The sequence below is a fragment of the Vigna unguiculata genome, chromosome 10 (assembly GCF_004118075.2).
Source record: "Vigna unguiculata cultivar IT97K-499-35 chromosome 10, ASM411807v1, whole genome shotgun sequence".
Taxonomy (NCBI): Eukaryota; Viridiplantae; Streptophyta; class Magnoliopsida; order Fabales; family Fabaceae; genus Vigna; species Vigna unguiculata.
In genome coordinates, this window is record NC_040288.1 from 39,280,910 (window position 1) to 39,297,870 (window position 16,961).

The following is a 16,961-nucleotide window of genomic DNA, read 5'->3' on the forward strand; positions in this document are numbered from 1 at the left end:
AAAAATAAATAGAAGCTATGATGCACATATATGATACGTGTATCGGATACAACACGTATTTGATACGTTTATACGTTCATTTCCAAAATAATATGATACGTTATATATGAATATTAAAAAATATACAATAATTCTTTAAAAAATATAATAATTATATAATTGTTATTGTGTGAATCTAAATTTTCTTATCAGAGCCTAATTATTTTAATAGCCAAAACCCGATATCTAATGTTAGTGACCAATTTAGAAACTAATTCATAATTGAAACTATTTTAATTATCAATTTAGAGACCAATTATAATTTTTTGAAACTATTTTAGTTGTCAATTTGGTTACTGTATAATGACTGATTACTTTTTGTTACTAAAATTAGTCATTATTCAAAGATTTTTTGTAGTGTACTACAACTTTATAAATTATATACTTCTTTGATAAGTATCGATAAAGTATCCTAAAGTATTGGACACGATACGTGTTGTACACGGATATGTGTCGTACACAAATACGTGACCTAGGTTGAAATATCGGTGCATCATAAAATAGAAGTAATTTTTTCAATTTTTTACATGTTAAATTATGTTTATTTAAACCGAATAATGTAAAAATAAATAATGTAAAAATAAGTAATTTAAACACTAATTTTAATAAATATTGACGTATAATTTTTTTAATATAATTAGACTAAGACGAATATATGTATTATTTTTCAAGTATGACACAAATTATATTAAAGTTTTGAACAACAATAAATTTAAATTTTGTGTGAAAATTTAAAGATTAAACAAACATTTAATTATTATTTTTAAATAATTAATACTGTATATTAAAATCTAAGATGTTCTTGGTATTTTTGGTGAGATACATACCCTTTTCTATTTTACGTTTAAAATATTTTTCTAAAAATAGATAATATACGTGTCGAAACTATGACTCATTCTAATTATTATTAGTATGCAACAATTATTTTAAAAATCATACAAGAATTACTTTTTTTACACTTTAGAAAATTTTGTATTAATATATATATATATATATATATATATATATATATATATATTCTGAGGAAATCAATTTACATTACACTTTAATTCATTTAATGTAATTAAATTGTTAGCTGTGATAAATAATTATGAATGAGTTTTAGTAAAATATTTATCTTTTCTCTACAGGTTTCTAATGTTTTTTCGTTAAGTAATGTTGAATATCATATTACTAATTACTAATATTAAATAAATGGCATTCTCAATATTCGTGTTATTGGCTTAATTTGGCCAATTAATTACTCCGTAACTACTATATTTATATATTTCAAATTTTATAAAAATTATTATTTAAAACTCTTTTTAAGTTTAATTAAGTTTTAAATTGTCGGTAAACTTTAAAACTGTTTTTTCTATTAGATTTGTTAGTTTATTGAGTATTTAAAATAAAAAATAATAATTGAGCACTTAGTATTAAATTTTTTGTTAACTAAATAATATAATTGCTAATTTGATGTAACATAAAAATTAAATTACCATATCATCTTATTAACAATAAATTTTATAATAAGTTCCTTATTTATCATAGCCTTCAAATTTAATTAACTTGTTTTTTTATATCATATCCTTACTTTATGATCTATAATAATATACATTAAAAGAATTTACAATTCATTAATATTATAAAGTAGCAATCAGTAGTAGGGCAATGCTTTTTTTTCTAAAATTAGAAGACTTGGTTGATGTAGATGTCAAATAAGAGTCTTATAATTTATTTAAAGGTCAATTATTGGTGGTGGAGGACCAATTAATTAATCTCCTAACTAATTAATTAATTAATTAGAATCCTTGACGTTAATGCTATCTTAGTCTGTTTCAACTTTGGCTTCACGCTCCAAAACAAATAGTGAAAGCTGAAAATGTTTTTTAAAAATAATTGATATTTCTCGTTTTAAATTGAAGTAAATTTGGTTGTGGTCTCTATTTTTTTTTTCAAAGTGGTTTATTCTATTAAATTTGAAAAATCATTTTCGGTTCCTAACGACTAAGATTTTTTTTTTCTTTTCAAAATATCTTTTACCAATAAATTTGATAAACTAACAACATTATAGAAGATGTCAGATAATTAATCATATTTTATCAATTTTTTATAATTTTTTTATATAATAACATGTAAATTGAAGGAAAAATTATTTTAAAAAATGCAAAGGTTTAACACGCTCTTAATAAAGACTCTACTACAAAAAGATGTATGGTGTCAAAAAATTTATTTCAAACTAGCGTAAACACAGGTGCTATCGTTTCGTGCCTGTGTACGCATTTTTTACATATATATGATATTATATTAGTAGGTGATGATATTGTAATGTGATTAAGTTAATATATAAAATTAAATTAAATTTATAAAAAATAAAATGAAATATATCATAAAAGATGAGAGAATAACAGTTGATAAATAGGAAAAAAAGAAAAAATCGAGATAGACGATTTTATAAAAAACTTGTAAAAATAACGGTCAATTTTCAAAAATTTAATAAATAATTATATTTTAAAGAGTAAAATTAGAATTTTGAAAGGTGGACACAAAAGAGAGAAATGTTTTTTATATATTGATATAGACATGTATGTTGATATTATATTTGATGTGTTAGCATATTGTCTTTATACGGGCCATTCAAACAAGAAATAATTGACATTGTGTAAAGATAAAGTCTTCATATACTTAATGATGTGATTAGAGAAATTTCATAAGAAAATATTCTTAAAATATGATGATTGTTAATATGAGAGATAATTTGTTTGAACTTCATTTTATTTCACATTGCTTTCAATTTAATTTATTTTAAGTTCATTTGATAATTTAAAATGATATTTAAATTTTGTTGGAAATCTCTGTATTTGTTTATTTATAAAATATGTTTGCAATCTTAAAAATTAATTCGAACAAATTGATAATGTAAAATATAGATTCACGTTGTAAGTGAATGATTAATTAGTTAAACATATTAGATATGAAAATAACTATTCCAATATTTTGATGTCCATAATTGTAATTTAATTAAACAAAAATGCTTGTTTAGATATTAGTTTAATTGCGTAAGCATCTTTGCTAATACTATAGCTTTTCACTCAAATATAATTTAGTATATCTAGATAAATATTAGCCAATACAAGATTATAATTTTTTTTTTTTTTGAATTAAACTTATTCACTGTTTAGTTTCACTGACTTTAGAAAATTATTGGCTTGTCTGGTTTTTCTAATTTTAAAGAAGTTTTTGGTAAATTAATATTTTTTTTAAAATAAACAAATCAAACTCGTCTTTGAACGTGGCAAACACACAATAAAATTTACAATAATAATAATAAAAGTAAGGGTAGTAAAATTTTTCAGGAATATATATGACCATTTACTTTGGTATCTCAAAGAATAAAAAAAATATGATTTAATTATAAAAAAGTGCAATAATTATGCTACGTTTTGAGGTTTTGTGAGATTATGTAGTCATTAAGGTTAAAGAATAAAGTTGACGCTAATACGTATGCGTTGAAGATTATTTCGATATTAATATATGGATTATTTATTTGGTACGTGGTTTCGTTCGGATATATCAGTTTGGTATCTGTTTTTGAAAGGATGTCAATTGAGTATCAATTTTTGAAAAGATACTTCAATAAGGTTCTTTTCAAAACAAAATTATTAACGTAGTTAATGATATTGATATTTAAAATAACTTACAAAATTAAGTATTGATAGTTATATTAAAATTTAGTGGTAAAAATCATGAATAAAGTTAACGACGTTAATAATTGTTGTTTAAAAGAAATATAATTGAGACACTTCTTCAAAAGTTGGGATTCGATCCACATCTTTTTAAAAATGGGTACCAAACTGACAGATATGAACAAAGGTGGTATCATCCCACTAATTAAAACTTAATATATAAATTTTATAGAGTTTTTGTTATTAACTTGTATAGCACGATGCAGTTGCTAAAATTCACTAACTGAATTCACTAAAAAAATGGCTTAACTTTCAAAACTTAGAAAAGAATATCTATTGAGAATCAACGACAAACAAATAATCCAAACAACTTGAGAATTAAAGTTATCAAGAGTTGTCCTTTTTGTTTTCTATCATAAATATTAAAATTAATGTCCATTTTGGCTTCACATTTTCCACGTTCTCTATATTTACTTTTCAACTAAAAATATAATGGAATATTGAATATTTAAAAAGAGAGTTTTGTCACTGAATGCGGTTGTTTTTATTCTGCAATTAAAAACATGTGTAATCTATAAAAAACGTGAACAAGGAAGTAGTTTAACCTAAAAAACAAGCTTATATGTTTTTTTTTTGCTTCACTCCAATTCATAATTTTAGTCTTGGTAACGAAGAAATGTTTAATGTTCTAACTTTAGAAAATTTAACTTTGTCATTACAATTATATATATATATATATATATATATATATTTATTTATTTATTGTTGAATCTATATCTAACATTTTCATATTTAAATGCGACAAAAGATAATTTTATAAATTAAAGTACAAAATAAAATAAATAAATATTAAAAATAAGCAAAAATGGTGGATATTTTAAATAGAAGATTCTTGGGATGAGATAAAAAATCAAAAAAAAAATTCTTTGAAACATATTATAAAATACTTAACTAATAATACACATTCATTGTTCTGAACTATGAATTTTGACGATGTTAAATCATTGAGATCTGAGAAGATTGATGAAGTAAGAACTGAATGAGTCAAGTATTTCTTATCGTATAAAAATTAGTTCATATGTACATCTTTTACTTTGTTGCATTAGTTGTCTTTATGCCTAGGAAATATTTTGGTCAAATTCATTATTGAATTTGAATTGTTGTTCAATTTTGTACTATATAAATGGGTTGGAACTATACTGTTTGGTTTTGAATGCAACAAGTTTGGGTTAGTTGCAACTACAAAATGCACTTCAAAAGAAAAACAACTAATATTATATCGATTATGCTCTTAACCAACCGATCTAATATGTGTTGTATTATATCAGTTATAGCCAAAATCGATATAATATTGATTGTTTTTTTTAAATAACTTAACGTATTAGATTGGTTGGTGTCACAATGAATCTAATATACTATGTTGTAAAGAATATAAGACCAGGTATCAAAAATTGATCTAATATTTAGGTATTAGATGGATTGGAATAACCGATCTAATATGTGAAAGACATATTATATCGTCTCATATTAGATTGATTCTAGAATCAATTTAATACACACTCCATAACTGATTTAAATCTCCTTTTTGCATTAGTAAATGTCTACAAATGATGAACTTCAATTTCTTTACAAATGATGATATGCTTAGTTTATCATTTTTTTTAAAGAATTATTTCTTATACAATATATTTTGAATTTAATACATACAATACATATAATTGTATAACAATCATTGATAATTACTTTTATTAATTTTAGGTTAAATTATACATTTGGTTTCCATTTTTGTAGCAAAATATCCATTTGGTCCCTCAATTTATTTTTATCTCAATTTGATTCCTATTTTGGGAAATTTGATGCAATTAAGTTCTTTCCGTTAGTGGTGTAGTAGCGACTTTAAATAGGATATCACATGTCAGTTCTTAATTTTTTTGATTTTTTTATTATTTTTGATTCTTTTTAAATAAAAAAATTTGACACGTGTCAAGCTGACATCATGACACGTGGTAGTGATACGTGTCACTATTATGCCAGGTGTCATTTTCCTAAACTCAATTTGATCCCTGTATTTTAATTTTTGTCTCAACTTAGTCCCAATTTTTGTAAAAATTGTGCAATTTTGTCACTCTCTAAATTGAAACCAAATTTAATTTCTATATAAATGTGCACAAATATTTCTATCAAAATTGATATTTCAAGTAAATATTTTTAACAAGATTAAGTTTATTTTAATATATATTTTACATTAAACTTTATTTAAAATTATTTTAAAGTTGTTAATAGAAAATAATGCTAATAACAAAAAAAAGTCATAAATTATATTGATATTTTATTACATCATAGTTTAAGATTGTTTTTTATTTGAATTTATATTTTAAATAATTGCATATTTTTAAAATGTGTAAAATTGAATAATTTCTATACAAATATTTTAGTTGGTGTAAAAATAAAAATTATATAAATTTAAAAAAAAAATTAACTAGTTTATGTAACAATAAAAACAAATAATTTAGAATTTGAAAACAATTTTAAGTAAAATTAAATGTGAAACAAATTTAAATAAATTTATTTTTGTTGAAAATATATAATAAAAATATAAATTTGAATAAAAAATCAAATTTAATAAAAATATTTGTATAGCATTTATATAAAAGTTAATTTTTGTTTCAATTTGGAGGGGGACGAAATTGTACAATTTTTATAAAAATTAGGACTATATTGAGACAAAAATTAAAATACAGGGACCAAATCGAGAATGAAAAAATGACACCTGACATAATAGTGACATGTGGCATTGTCATTGTCACGTGACACGATGTCAGCTTGACACGACACGTGATAAATTTGTAATATTTTTAAATTTTTTTTAAAAAATAAATAAAAATTCAAAAAATTTAAAAATCAAATCGAGAATGAAAAAATGACACCTGACATAATAGTGACATGTGGCATTGTCATTGCCACGTGACACGATGTCAGCTTGACACGACACATGATAAATTTGTAATTTTTTTTTTCAAAATAAATAAAAATTCAAAAAATTTAAAAAATCCAAAAATTTACACGGGACAACCCATTTAACACGTTACTACAGCACTAACAAAAAAGACTTGATTACATCACATTCAAATTTTCCAAAATAAGAACCAAATTGAGATAAAAAAAAGATTATTAGTTTTCCAAAATAACAACCAAAAGTATAATTTAACCTTATTTTTATTATTAATTATTTTATTTTTGAATAAAATTTAAAAATTATATTAATTTAAAACCAATAAAAATGTATAGAAAGACTAATTTGAAAATAAAGATCACCCCAAAACATTTAAGGTAGCAAAATTTATTCAAGTAAAAAAAAGGAAAACATATTTAACAAGACTTTTCTGATTATTAAAAAATAATCTAAAGAGAGGACCAATATAAATAAAATAAAGACGATGTTAAGTAATTATAAATAAATAAATAAATATATATATATATATATATATATATATATATATATATATAAACTTTTTGCGTTGTTTATTTTTCTTTCTCACCTAATTCTATTTATTATTTTCTCTTATTTTTTATATTTTTCCACTATCATCTTTTCTTAACTAGAAATTCACGCATAATGGTGGACATTCAAAAACCTTTTTTTTTACTCCATGAATATGATTTACTCATTAGTCTTCTAGTATATTTCCCTTTGCCCTAATCGTCGCCAAGAATCAAACTCCAGATTCCAACTTGAAATTAAAACATTAAAAAGAAAAAATAAATTAAGTAAAAACAATAAATAATTTCATGTTTGGTGAAATTTCTCTGATATATTTGACTTCAAATAAATCAAATCAACAACAGAATAATATATCAGAGAAATATTCAAATAACTTTTCGTAGATATTTATAGAAAAACATTTTTTTATATAAATTAGACAAAATTAAAATAGGATAACTCTATCATTATATAAGGAAATATCTCATTAATGATTAATTTTAGTGATTAAAAATTGTTATCACTATAATGACCGGTCTAGATATTAATTTACAAAATAAAAAATTATTAGTTACTAAAATAGTCATTATTATGAATAAAAAAATTATAATTGATCTATAAATTAGTTTTTAAAATTTATTTATTAAGATTTTAACTACTAAAGATAATTCGTCGCTAAACATTAGTTACCAAGATTTTTACTACCAAAACAACATTTGGTTTCTACATTAATTTCTACTTAATTAGTGACAAATTTAACAACTAATTATAATTTTTTATTGATAATAATGATTATTTTAATAATCAATAATTTCTTATTTTATGAATTGCTATCTAAATCGACCATTATAGTGATTAATAATTTTTTGGTTATTAAAGTTGACGAACTGACATTTTCTTATTTTAAATATCTAAAGATGCATATCTGCCGAACATGAACATCTTTTAAATTCTGAAGCAAGTAAATAAGAGACATGTATATTTCTTTTTAAGTCATTAAAGTAATTTGTGTACTAAATTAAACAAAAAATTAAGACATCTATGTTTTTTTTTCCTTCGCATTTATTAGAACACTAGTTCATTTGTATTCTCATAACTCAACCTTACACCTAAATGGTGAAGATAGGAGGCAATATTTTAGACCTTTTCCCTTTCACCAGAGAATTTGTATCAGGAAAATGAACTCCATCAATGAGGTCTTTCACATACCCTTCTGGTGTTACTCTCACAGGGTAACTCACAAGGTGCACACCTTCCATGTCCCTTATTTCTTCACTGCTGTAGATTTCCCACATTTCATCTCCTATTGATCTCATTCTCTCCACACATTCCAATCTTTCTGGCTCCAAGAACAATTCATCAACACTCACTGTGTGCTCATACCATAGAGACAATCTATATGCTTGAACTTCATCAATGTTCATTTGGTGATCATCATCTTCATCTTGAAACTGGTAGCATCCCATTGCAATCTCAGTGTCCCTTTTCCCATCCATGGATCTTTGGTTTATGTTAGCTGATCCTATCAGTATGTATATGTCGTCCACTGATGCCACCACATGCAGTGAAACAATGTTAGTAAAAACTTTCACTTCACCACATTTCAACAAACACTTCAATTACTTAGATGCTTTTCCTAATCAAAAATACTAAAGTTTCTTTTCAGTTAACTTATGTTGATCTTTAATGCAAATTTTGATCATGTGGATTGTCATAGTGAGATTACTCTGATAAAATATGTAAGAGTAAGACCCTTTGTGATGATAATCAAGAGAAGAGCAAAATATGACAGAAAATTATAGTTGAAGATTAGTACTATATTACCTATCATGAACTTGGAGTGAACATAAACCATGAATCTCCTATTCTTTTGAGCATTCCAGTATTGAGTTTCAGGTTGGGGTGAATCTAGTGGAAGATACTCTCCTGGTCCCTTCTGTTCCCTGTTTGCAAGACAGAAGAAATTCAAGTAGTCTCTAGGGTGTGCTGGTTCCTCACTTTCTTGTATTGCTTCTCCAATCAATCTATACATCATTGCCATTGTTTCTCTAGTCCAATGCAGTATATCTTGAACAGGTTCACTTTCAGGTTCTCCTTCTGGCCACATTGGTATGACTATGTACACAGAAAATCTCTCCTTTGCCTTAATCTTACTCACCACCTTCAGTGCAATTTCAATGGGAATCAGATTAGTACAACCACAGTGCCTATCTTTCTTCCACCAATGGCATCCTCCAATGAAATATTGGCTCTCAATGTATATAAATCTCTCAGCACGCCTAATTGCTTCAACATAAGCTTCATGGATGCTCCTCTCTACAGTAGATAACTCACCAACTGAGATATGATCAATTGACCTGTATATTTGAACTTTCCAATTCCTCTCCCTATGAGTGCTTGAGCTTGTCTTTGGCATAAGATTTGCCAAAGTGCTAGAAGGGATCAGAAAAGAAGGATCACACTGCTTTGTCCATCTTTGCTCAAAATTGGTTAACACATCCCAAGCAGCCTCACCAATAACACAAGCATGAGCATCATGCCAAGGTGCCCTTGGCCCTCCTTTGTTGAGGCTAGCTTCTGCTATGCTTGTTTGGTAGAAATCATAGCAATGAGATTCCCTGATGAGTGTTTGAAACAATGAATGCTGCTCTGTGTCATATCTTCCATCACACAAATCCAACCCACCCACAAAGCTCATAAGCTCTCTGTCATCAACAGATTTTGGTGCTTTTGTGTCCACTGTTATAGTCTTCTGATGGTGAGCAAAGAGTGTTGGGAACATATGGTGCAATCTGGAACACTTTCTGCATATCACTTTTGTGTGGTTGAAAAATGCAAAAGCTTCCTCATCTTGGTTGTTCAATTCACCTTTGTTCTTCACAAATGGTAAAGATGTTTCATCATCCCAAAGCATAACCCTCACAGCCACTCCTTCCTCTGCCTTCTTCTTTAATAGGTCACCTAACTTAATTCCTCTTGCATGTGGGATTTCTGTGTGAGGATCTCTAACCTGCCAAAGAACATATTAGCTTCTAAAACAAAAATGTATATCAATGTGAAAGGTGAGTGTATCCTCTCATTTACATGATGTCATGTTCAAATTTTGTGGCTCAAGGAGTTCCTATAAAAACACTAACAAATTTTTACATCAACAGTGAAATTTGAACTTACATCACTGTTGGATAAGTTTTATCCTTAGAAACTTGACCAACTTCTCATATAAGTATAAAAAGTCATGTGAAAATTCTGCACAATTTCTTACCAGAACCGTCATGGGATTGAAGGACCAGCCTGCAATATAAACTAAATACTTTGCACCCTCAATGGCTTTATAGACATCCTCCCATAGCTTCTTTGGAGCTCCACACAGATCAAAGGGAGGTTGAAAAGATGAAGAATGGTGAGCATCATGATAAAGTTTAACCTGACAATTTGACCTTAGTGGGAAACTAGCCTCCTTCAGCCCTTGAAATTCCCAGTCATTGCTCAACATCTTTGCCCAACTTGGTTCCAAATTTGCTGGTTTGAACCACAGCATAAACTTCAATTTCAGTTTTGGGTTTGGTTTTCCATTATCCATGAGGAGAGGGAACAATCCATTGATCAAACCTCCTTTCTTCAGCAGCTGCTGAGCCTGAATATGGAACTTCCCCAGTATGGAAGAATGTGATGTTTTCAGTGTAATGGTGATGCATGAATCAGCTGGATGAGCACACTGAATCTGAAAGGTTTGGTTCCACACACGGTTGCTTTCTTCACTGGTTTTTGCAAACTTCTGGTTGTCTATCTTTATAGTCACATAAGCAGGCTTTCCATTTGTACATAAACACTGAAAACAAGAAAAACTCTGAAAACAGAAAAAAACTAACAAAATCAAAACACGCCATGATTTATAAGAACAATGCAGAATTTTCAGTGTAGTTCCTGTATTCACAACACTGAACACTTATAACATATGTGTAAAAGCATGTGTTAGTGGAACTTACATTGAAGGGAAATAAAGGTGAGTAAGGTGAGGCATTGAAGATGGTAGCTTCAATTGTTCCATGGAGGAGCTTAGGAGTTTCCTCCACAGTTGTAATACTTAAAATATTCATAAGAAGGTGAGAGACAGAGAACTATGCAGTTTGGTTTAACATATGATGGATTTCATGCCAATTTTCAATGACTAATTGTTATGTTACACTTTTATAGGTGGCTGAGCTTATAGTGCAGATGAAGAAGCAAAGGGAACCTTGGAATGTAATTGAAAGTTGGAAAACTTCGGTAACTTTGCATTTATGCAGACACAATCCAAGCTTCAAGTATTTGCCATCACAAGTTTTAGCTTGAAGCTAAGTTTCTTGAAGCCAAATCTCAATTTACCGTAATCAGAAAGTAGTTAAGTACAAAACAAAATACAGTTATCCACTGTTCTTAGTACATTGACAACATCATACAGTGATCAATCAACAATAATGTAACTCTTTAAAGAGGATAATTACTGCATAATTACTATGAAGCCCGGACACACTGGGCGTGTCCCATGTCCGATACGTATCAGTCAAGTGTCCAATTTGAAAGACATTTTTTTTTGTTTTTAACATGATTTTGACATGATTCAACCACAATATTAATAATCACAAATTCAATGATTTTCTAAAAAATCCATAAACTTGTAAATTTATCATAGAAGTTTCTATTATGATTAAAAAATAAGGAAAAAATATTATATGATCACTATTTTTCACTTTTTTTTTTATATTAAATAAATAAATTAGATTAATTTCTATATTAGTTGACAATGTGTTACTTGAAAGTTTGAAAATAATATGTATATACATGCCGTGTCTCGTGTCTATGTTTTTTAATATAGTCGTATCTCCATGTCTGTGTCTGTGTTTGTATCAAGGCTTCATAGCATAATTATGCAAATTTAAATAAACATTTACACAAGAAATGGATAAGTTGGTGAAGGGCCTTGTGGAACTGACACTTTGTTAACAGAATGATTGTAGAGTGCAAGGAACTTGGAAGAAAAAAATGAAGTTTTTCGTTATGTCATATCTATAACAGACCAAAGAAATTGAGTTGCATGAGTATTACGTATTGTCTGTGGGTTGTTAGAAGGAAACATAACATGGGTCTGTTTAGCATTACCTAACGCATAAGATACTTAAAAATGGAAAAAACTAATCAGAACTTAGAAACCAAGCTCAAAAGTTGGATTCATTCAATTAGAACTTAAGTGTTTGATAAATTATAGTTTAGTAACTTTTTGGTTTAAAATGTTTTATTTTGATCGGTATTTATTAAGTTTGCTTTTCAATTTCTGTTAGGCACGGGTCCCTAGACTATGATAAGAATAAAAATTATCTTTTTAATGCAGGAATTGAAAAAAAATATATTTTCATATGTTTTTAGTCATTAACTCTTAGAGAATTTTGAAATTAGTCAATTTCGAAATTTTGGACCAATTTAGTCATTTATCCTTCAAAATACGTAGATTTAGTCTTTTTATCAAATTTTGTTAAGTTTACTTGATGTTTCACATCTCAGGATTGTATTTGAGTTTTTTATGAAACGCGCTTGAAATGTTAAATAAATTTAATAAAATTTTATTAAAATGACTAGATCCACATATTTCGAGAGATAAAAGACTAAATCAGTCCAAAGTTTCAATATGGACTAGTTCCAAAATTCATTAAAAGTTAAGGACCAAAAGGCTAATTGAATTTAAAATTAGTTATTGAATCGGTTCTTAAATGTAAAATGGCAGAGAAAAAACATACTAGCTGCCAAAACTCAAATTTTGATAATTGTGTATACATTTTTCCATATTTTAATTACATCGAATTATTTATCATCTTAATTACAATAGCGATTTTTTTGAAAAAAAATTGATTTCGCTTAGAAATGATTCTATTAAATGAACCATGATACAACAAAAATATATCATTATTTTTATTTTTTTTATCGTGTACAGAAAAATGATATTTGATTATTTATTGATATTTTTCAAGAAATTGAAAATCTATTTATCTTGAAATAATAAATCTTATAATATATATTAGCTATTGCAATGTTTAACCCGACCCAATTTTATTATTATTAACTTGGGCCCATTTTTCCAAGGTTTCAATCTTCATTTTTTCTTCCTACATATCCAGTATTACTAATTCCACTCCTTAAAAGAAAAAGACTATAATATTTTCACATTGCACCACCTTTATTCTTCCCCGTTGAGGAAGGAGAGAAAATTTCATTTTGAAAAATAAAAATTCTTGTTCTAGAACACATTAAATATGTTCTAGATTGTGTTCTAGAAAGCTTGTTCTAAAAAAATCGTTTCTAAAAATAATATTTATATTCTGAAAATTATTTTTGCTAAAAACTTGTTTATAAATAGATTTAATACGTTGCAGAAAATTTATTATAGAAACCATTTTCTAAAAATTATATTCTAGAAATCATGTTCTAAAAATTATAAAGGATTTCCCGATCAGGTAATTCGAAAATCATTTTCATGAATGTTAAAATTGTCATTTTAAAAGTATGAGGGTGCAGCTAGAAATTATGGGGTGGAGTAAAAAAAATCTCCCATCTCTATTGCTGGCTAAAGATGTCACGCTTTTGCTTCCTGCACCCATCATTACTATATTGTTTCTCAAATATTATCATTGATTAAAATTTAATTTGCATTTGTTATGTCCTATGTGTGATATTGGGAAATATGATAATGTAATATATGATGTTCTTAGTGAATTTTATTGTAGGTGGAAACTTGTTTTTGAATATTATAGATTTAGGTTTAATTAGTCAGATCGTATCCACTTTCTGCCAGTTTGGTATCCATTTTTATAAATGTGTCAATTGAATCCCAACTTTTGAAAAGATGTCTCAATTAGGTTCTTTGCATTAACAAATTATTAACTTTAAAAGCGGGTACCAAAGATTTAAGAGTGAACAATAAATAATGTTTTACTAAAATTTATGAGCTATATTTATCGCAATATACAAATAAAAATGAGTAAATATTAGATACACGGATTATGAAAAAAGTTACACGGATAATCTTATAATAACCACTTAAAAAACTATATTTAAGATATTTTTTATTAAAGATCAGAAAAATTCTTTTATAGTACTGCTGTAAATAAAAATATAAATAAAACTGAAATTATCTTCAACCAGTTATAATAAACGAAGAACAGGATCCTAACCTTCCTCTTATGCTTTTATGCTTTTGTCTACTGTTTTGTAATTCCCTTCAAAATCTTTTTAACATTGGTTTTGCACTTTCTAAAATGTCTCAGATTTTATTCTTCAGATTTTGGAGTTGGTTTTATGTGGTTTGAATTTCAATATTGAGACACCATTTTTTTTATATCCGATCATGTTCTGTGGAAAATTTTCCAGAGTATCTGGTTGTTGTTTCCGATTTAAAGGAGGATTCAAATTAGTTTTTTTTTTTTAGAATATTTTTAACTTCAAGTCTCAAAATGTCCATCACCTATTTGGGAAAATGCCTAAAAGTATTTTTCCTTTATTTAGCTGTTGCCTTTAGAAGTAATTTGTCTCACCATAGAGTTTTCATGATCTTGTAACTGATTGGTGTTAGGAAAAGCTAATTACAAGTCATGCACCACAGATAACACATGTGTTTTAACCTTATGTTTGTTCCTTCACATTGAAAACGAATTAGAGATAACGGATACTCTTTTGAGGCTTTATTCAAGTTCTTTCTTCTTTTCTTGTAAATTAGGTTTATTATGGTAAGAAATCCAAGCATAAGTATGAATTTCAAATTGAGTCAAAACAAGAAAATTAACAAAATATAAGGAAAAAGAAACACATCAAGTATGAGGTTGAGTGTAGAAACATGTGAGTTTCCTCCACATTAATAATCTCTCCCTCAATTGACTTGAATCATAAGAGAAGAGAAGAATGAAGGAGACATAACAAAGTATTGGAAAAATTATCTCAATCTTTCTTCAGCAGTTAAAAATTATTACAACAGCAATTGAAGTTAGATGTCTTTGATTCAAGCTTAACATAAACACTTCAAAATACTACTTGTTTTATTTTCAAAATTAAAATTATATATAGGTTTCATCCAACTAACCATCTGTGTAATCTCATTCAAATATGATACTCTAGCTACTTGGTGTAGTACAGAAATACAGAAGTTCTACAAGAAATAAAGAGAAAGTCTCGTTTGAGAACATGAGTTTGGATATCTGTTCAGATTTTGGATATATCAATGCTTCATATGGCAGAATATATGTAGATGATGTTCAGACAAACATTTGGTACTTAATAATAAGATCATGAAAGCATAGTTAATGCATGACAAAGCTTATGCTACTTAAATCCCTAAACTACTAAACTACTACAACTATATTGAACTAGAAAAACAGATGCAGGGATCTTTGGTGTAATTAAGGCAACATTGAAAGTAACTTTTACAATGCTTCATTAATCTCTTTTCTCATTCCATTGCTGAAGATCATAGTGATGGAAGAAATAAAAATGACTTACCAAGTATAGGACATTATATGGGTGTGGTGTGGGACTTACCATAGATGACTTTGAGCCTTGGCATATGAACCAATGAGAGAATCAGTTGTTGCTTCTAATCCACATGGAGGGGTAGCAAAACCTTTCTTCCCACTTATAAATACCAAGAGTGGATAATCTGAACCCTTAATTCCCAAGTGCTACATATTAACCAATTTCGGGATGAACATAGAGATGTAGCAAAGAAAATTCCAGAGTGATTACCTGCATAATACAAGTTGATCAAATCTGTCACAAGTGAACAAACCAGGATCAATGTGCAGAGTTCAAATAGTATGAAATATAATATGGTTATGCAACAAACTTTGTCTTAGGATTTTGTATTATGTCCTTATGGTTTAAGACATTTTTGTTTAAAAGTTTCACATTACTTTTCAATGAGTCTGTGCAGAACAATACCTCTGTCAGTCTCTTTCAGTGAATAACCAGATAAAAGAGAACATCAATATACATGCACAAACTAAATCATAGAAATTGTGCTTTGTTTTGTTCAACAGTGTGAAAGTTTTGTTTTTCTTTAAAATTTCAAGCAATTAACAGTTACCTTACCATCAAAAACTATATTTTAAGAGATTGTTGTGAAGCCTTGGATGAATAGAAAAAGAAAAGGAACGAAGCTAGAAGCAATCAAAAGAAAAGGCAAAAGAATTTGACAACTTTCTCTTGGAGATGAGATTCCAACATGGACACACTGGCATGGACCTTTCTTAGGTCGTTAATTGCTTGTCGTGGCCTCATGATTTGCCGTCCCTATTCCCTACAGAGTGGAGTGTGGTCTGAATTATATCCACTGTATGGTCCAACTTAAGATTATCCCAATTTTGGTCTCTGTCATCATGTGCAATACTACAAATACAAAACAACAACTTCGTTTTACATGAAACATGGACTTCAAAAACATGACCATGAATGTGTATGTGAGTGTAGTTTGGCTTGATCAACTGTTCTGTGTTTTTACATTCACCAACCACCAACTTTCATCAAACTTCACCTCTCCAAAGTTAAACATCTCCAACAAAAGCAGTGACTATTGAAGTGCAAGATTAGATTTCTCACCTCACGTTTCAGCCATGGAAGAAACCAACACCAACCTCCTTCCAAATAACAATGTCTTCACTCTTTTGGAACCAACACCATCCTCCAACCCTTTTGTCAATCATAAACTTGGACTCACCTGCAACCAAATGCAAATCCACTAGCTTAAACCAAACTCACAT

General features: G+C 27.6%; 1 protein-coding gene across 2 annotated transcripts; it reads right to left on the minus strand.

The window, feature by feature from the left end:
- Positions 1-8,154: 8,154 nt before the first annotated feature.
- LOC114166435 (phospholipase D alpha 4-like) lies at positions 8,155-11,332 on the minus strand. Of its 2 annotated transcripts, none has more exons than XM_028051170.1 (4): positions 11,172-11,332; positions 10,448-11,014; positions 9,010-10,195; positions 8,155-8,731 (listed from the first exon to the last, which is right to left on the minus strand). In XM_028051170.1, the coding sequence occupies exons 1-4, from the start codon at positions 11,280-11,282 to the stop codon at positions 8,295-8,297; spliced, it is 2,301 nt and encodes a 766-aa protein (XP_027906971.1). In that variant the 5' UTR covers positions 11,283-11,332; the 3' UTR covers positions 8,155-8,294. The 2 variants fall into 2 exon arrangements, with proteins under 2 accessions (XP_027906971.1, XP_027906970.1); XM_028051169.1 differs by having other exon boundaries at positions 10,448-11,032.
- Positions 11,333-16,961: the final 5,629 nt, after the last annotated feature.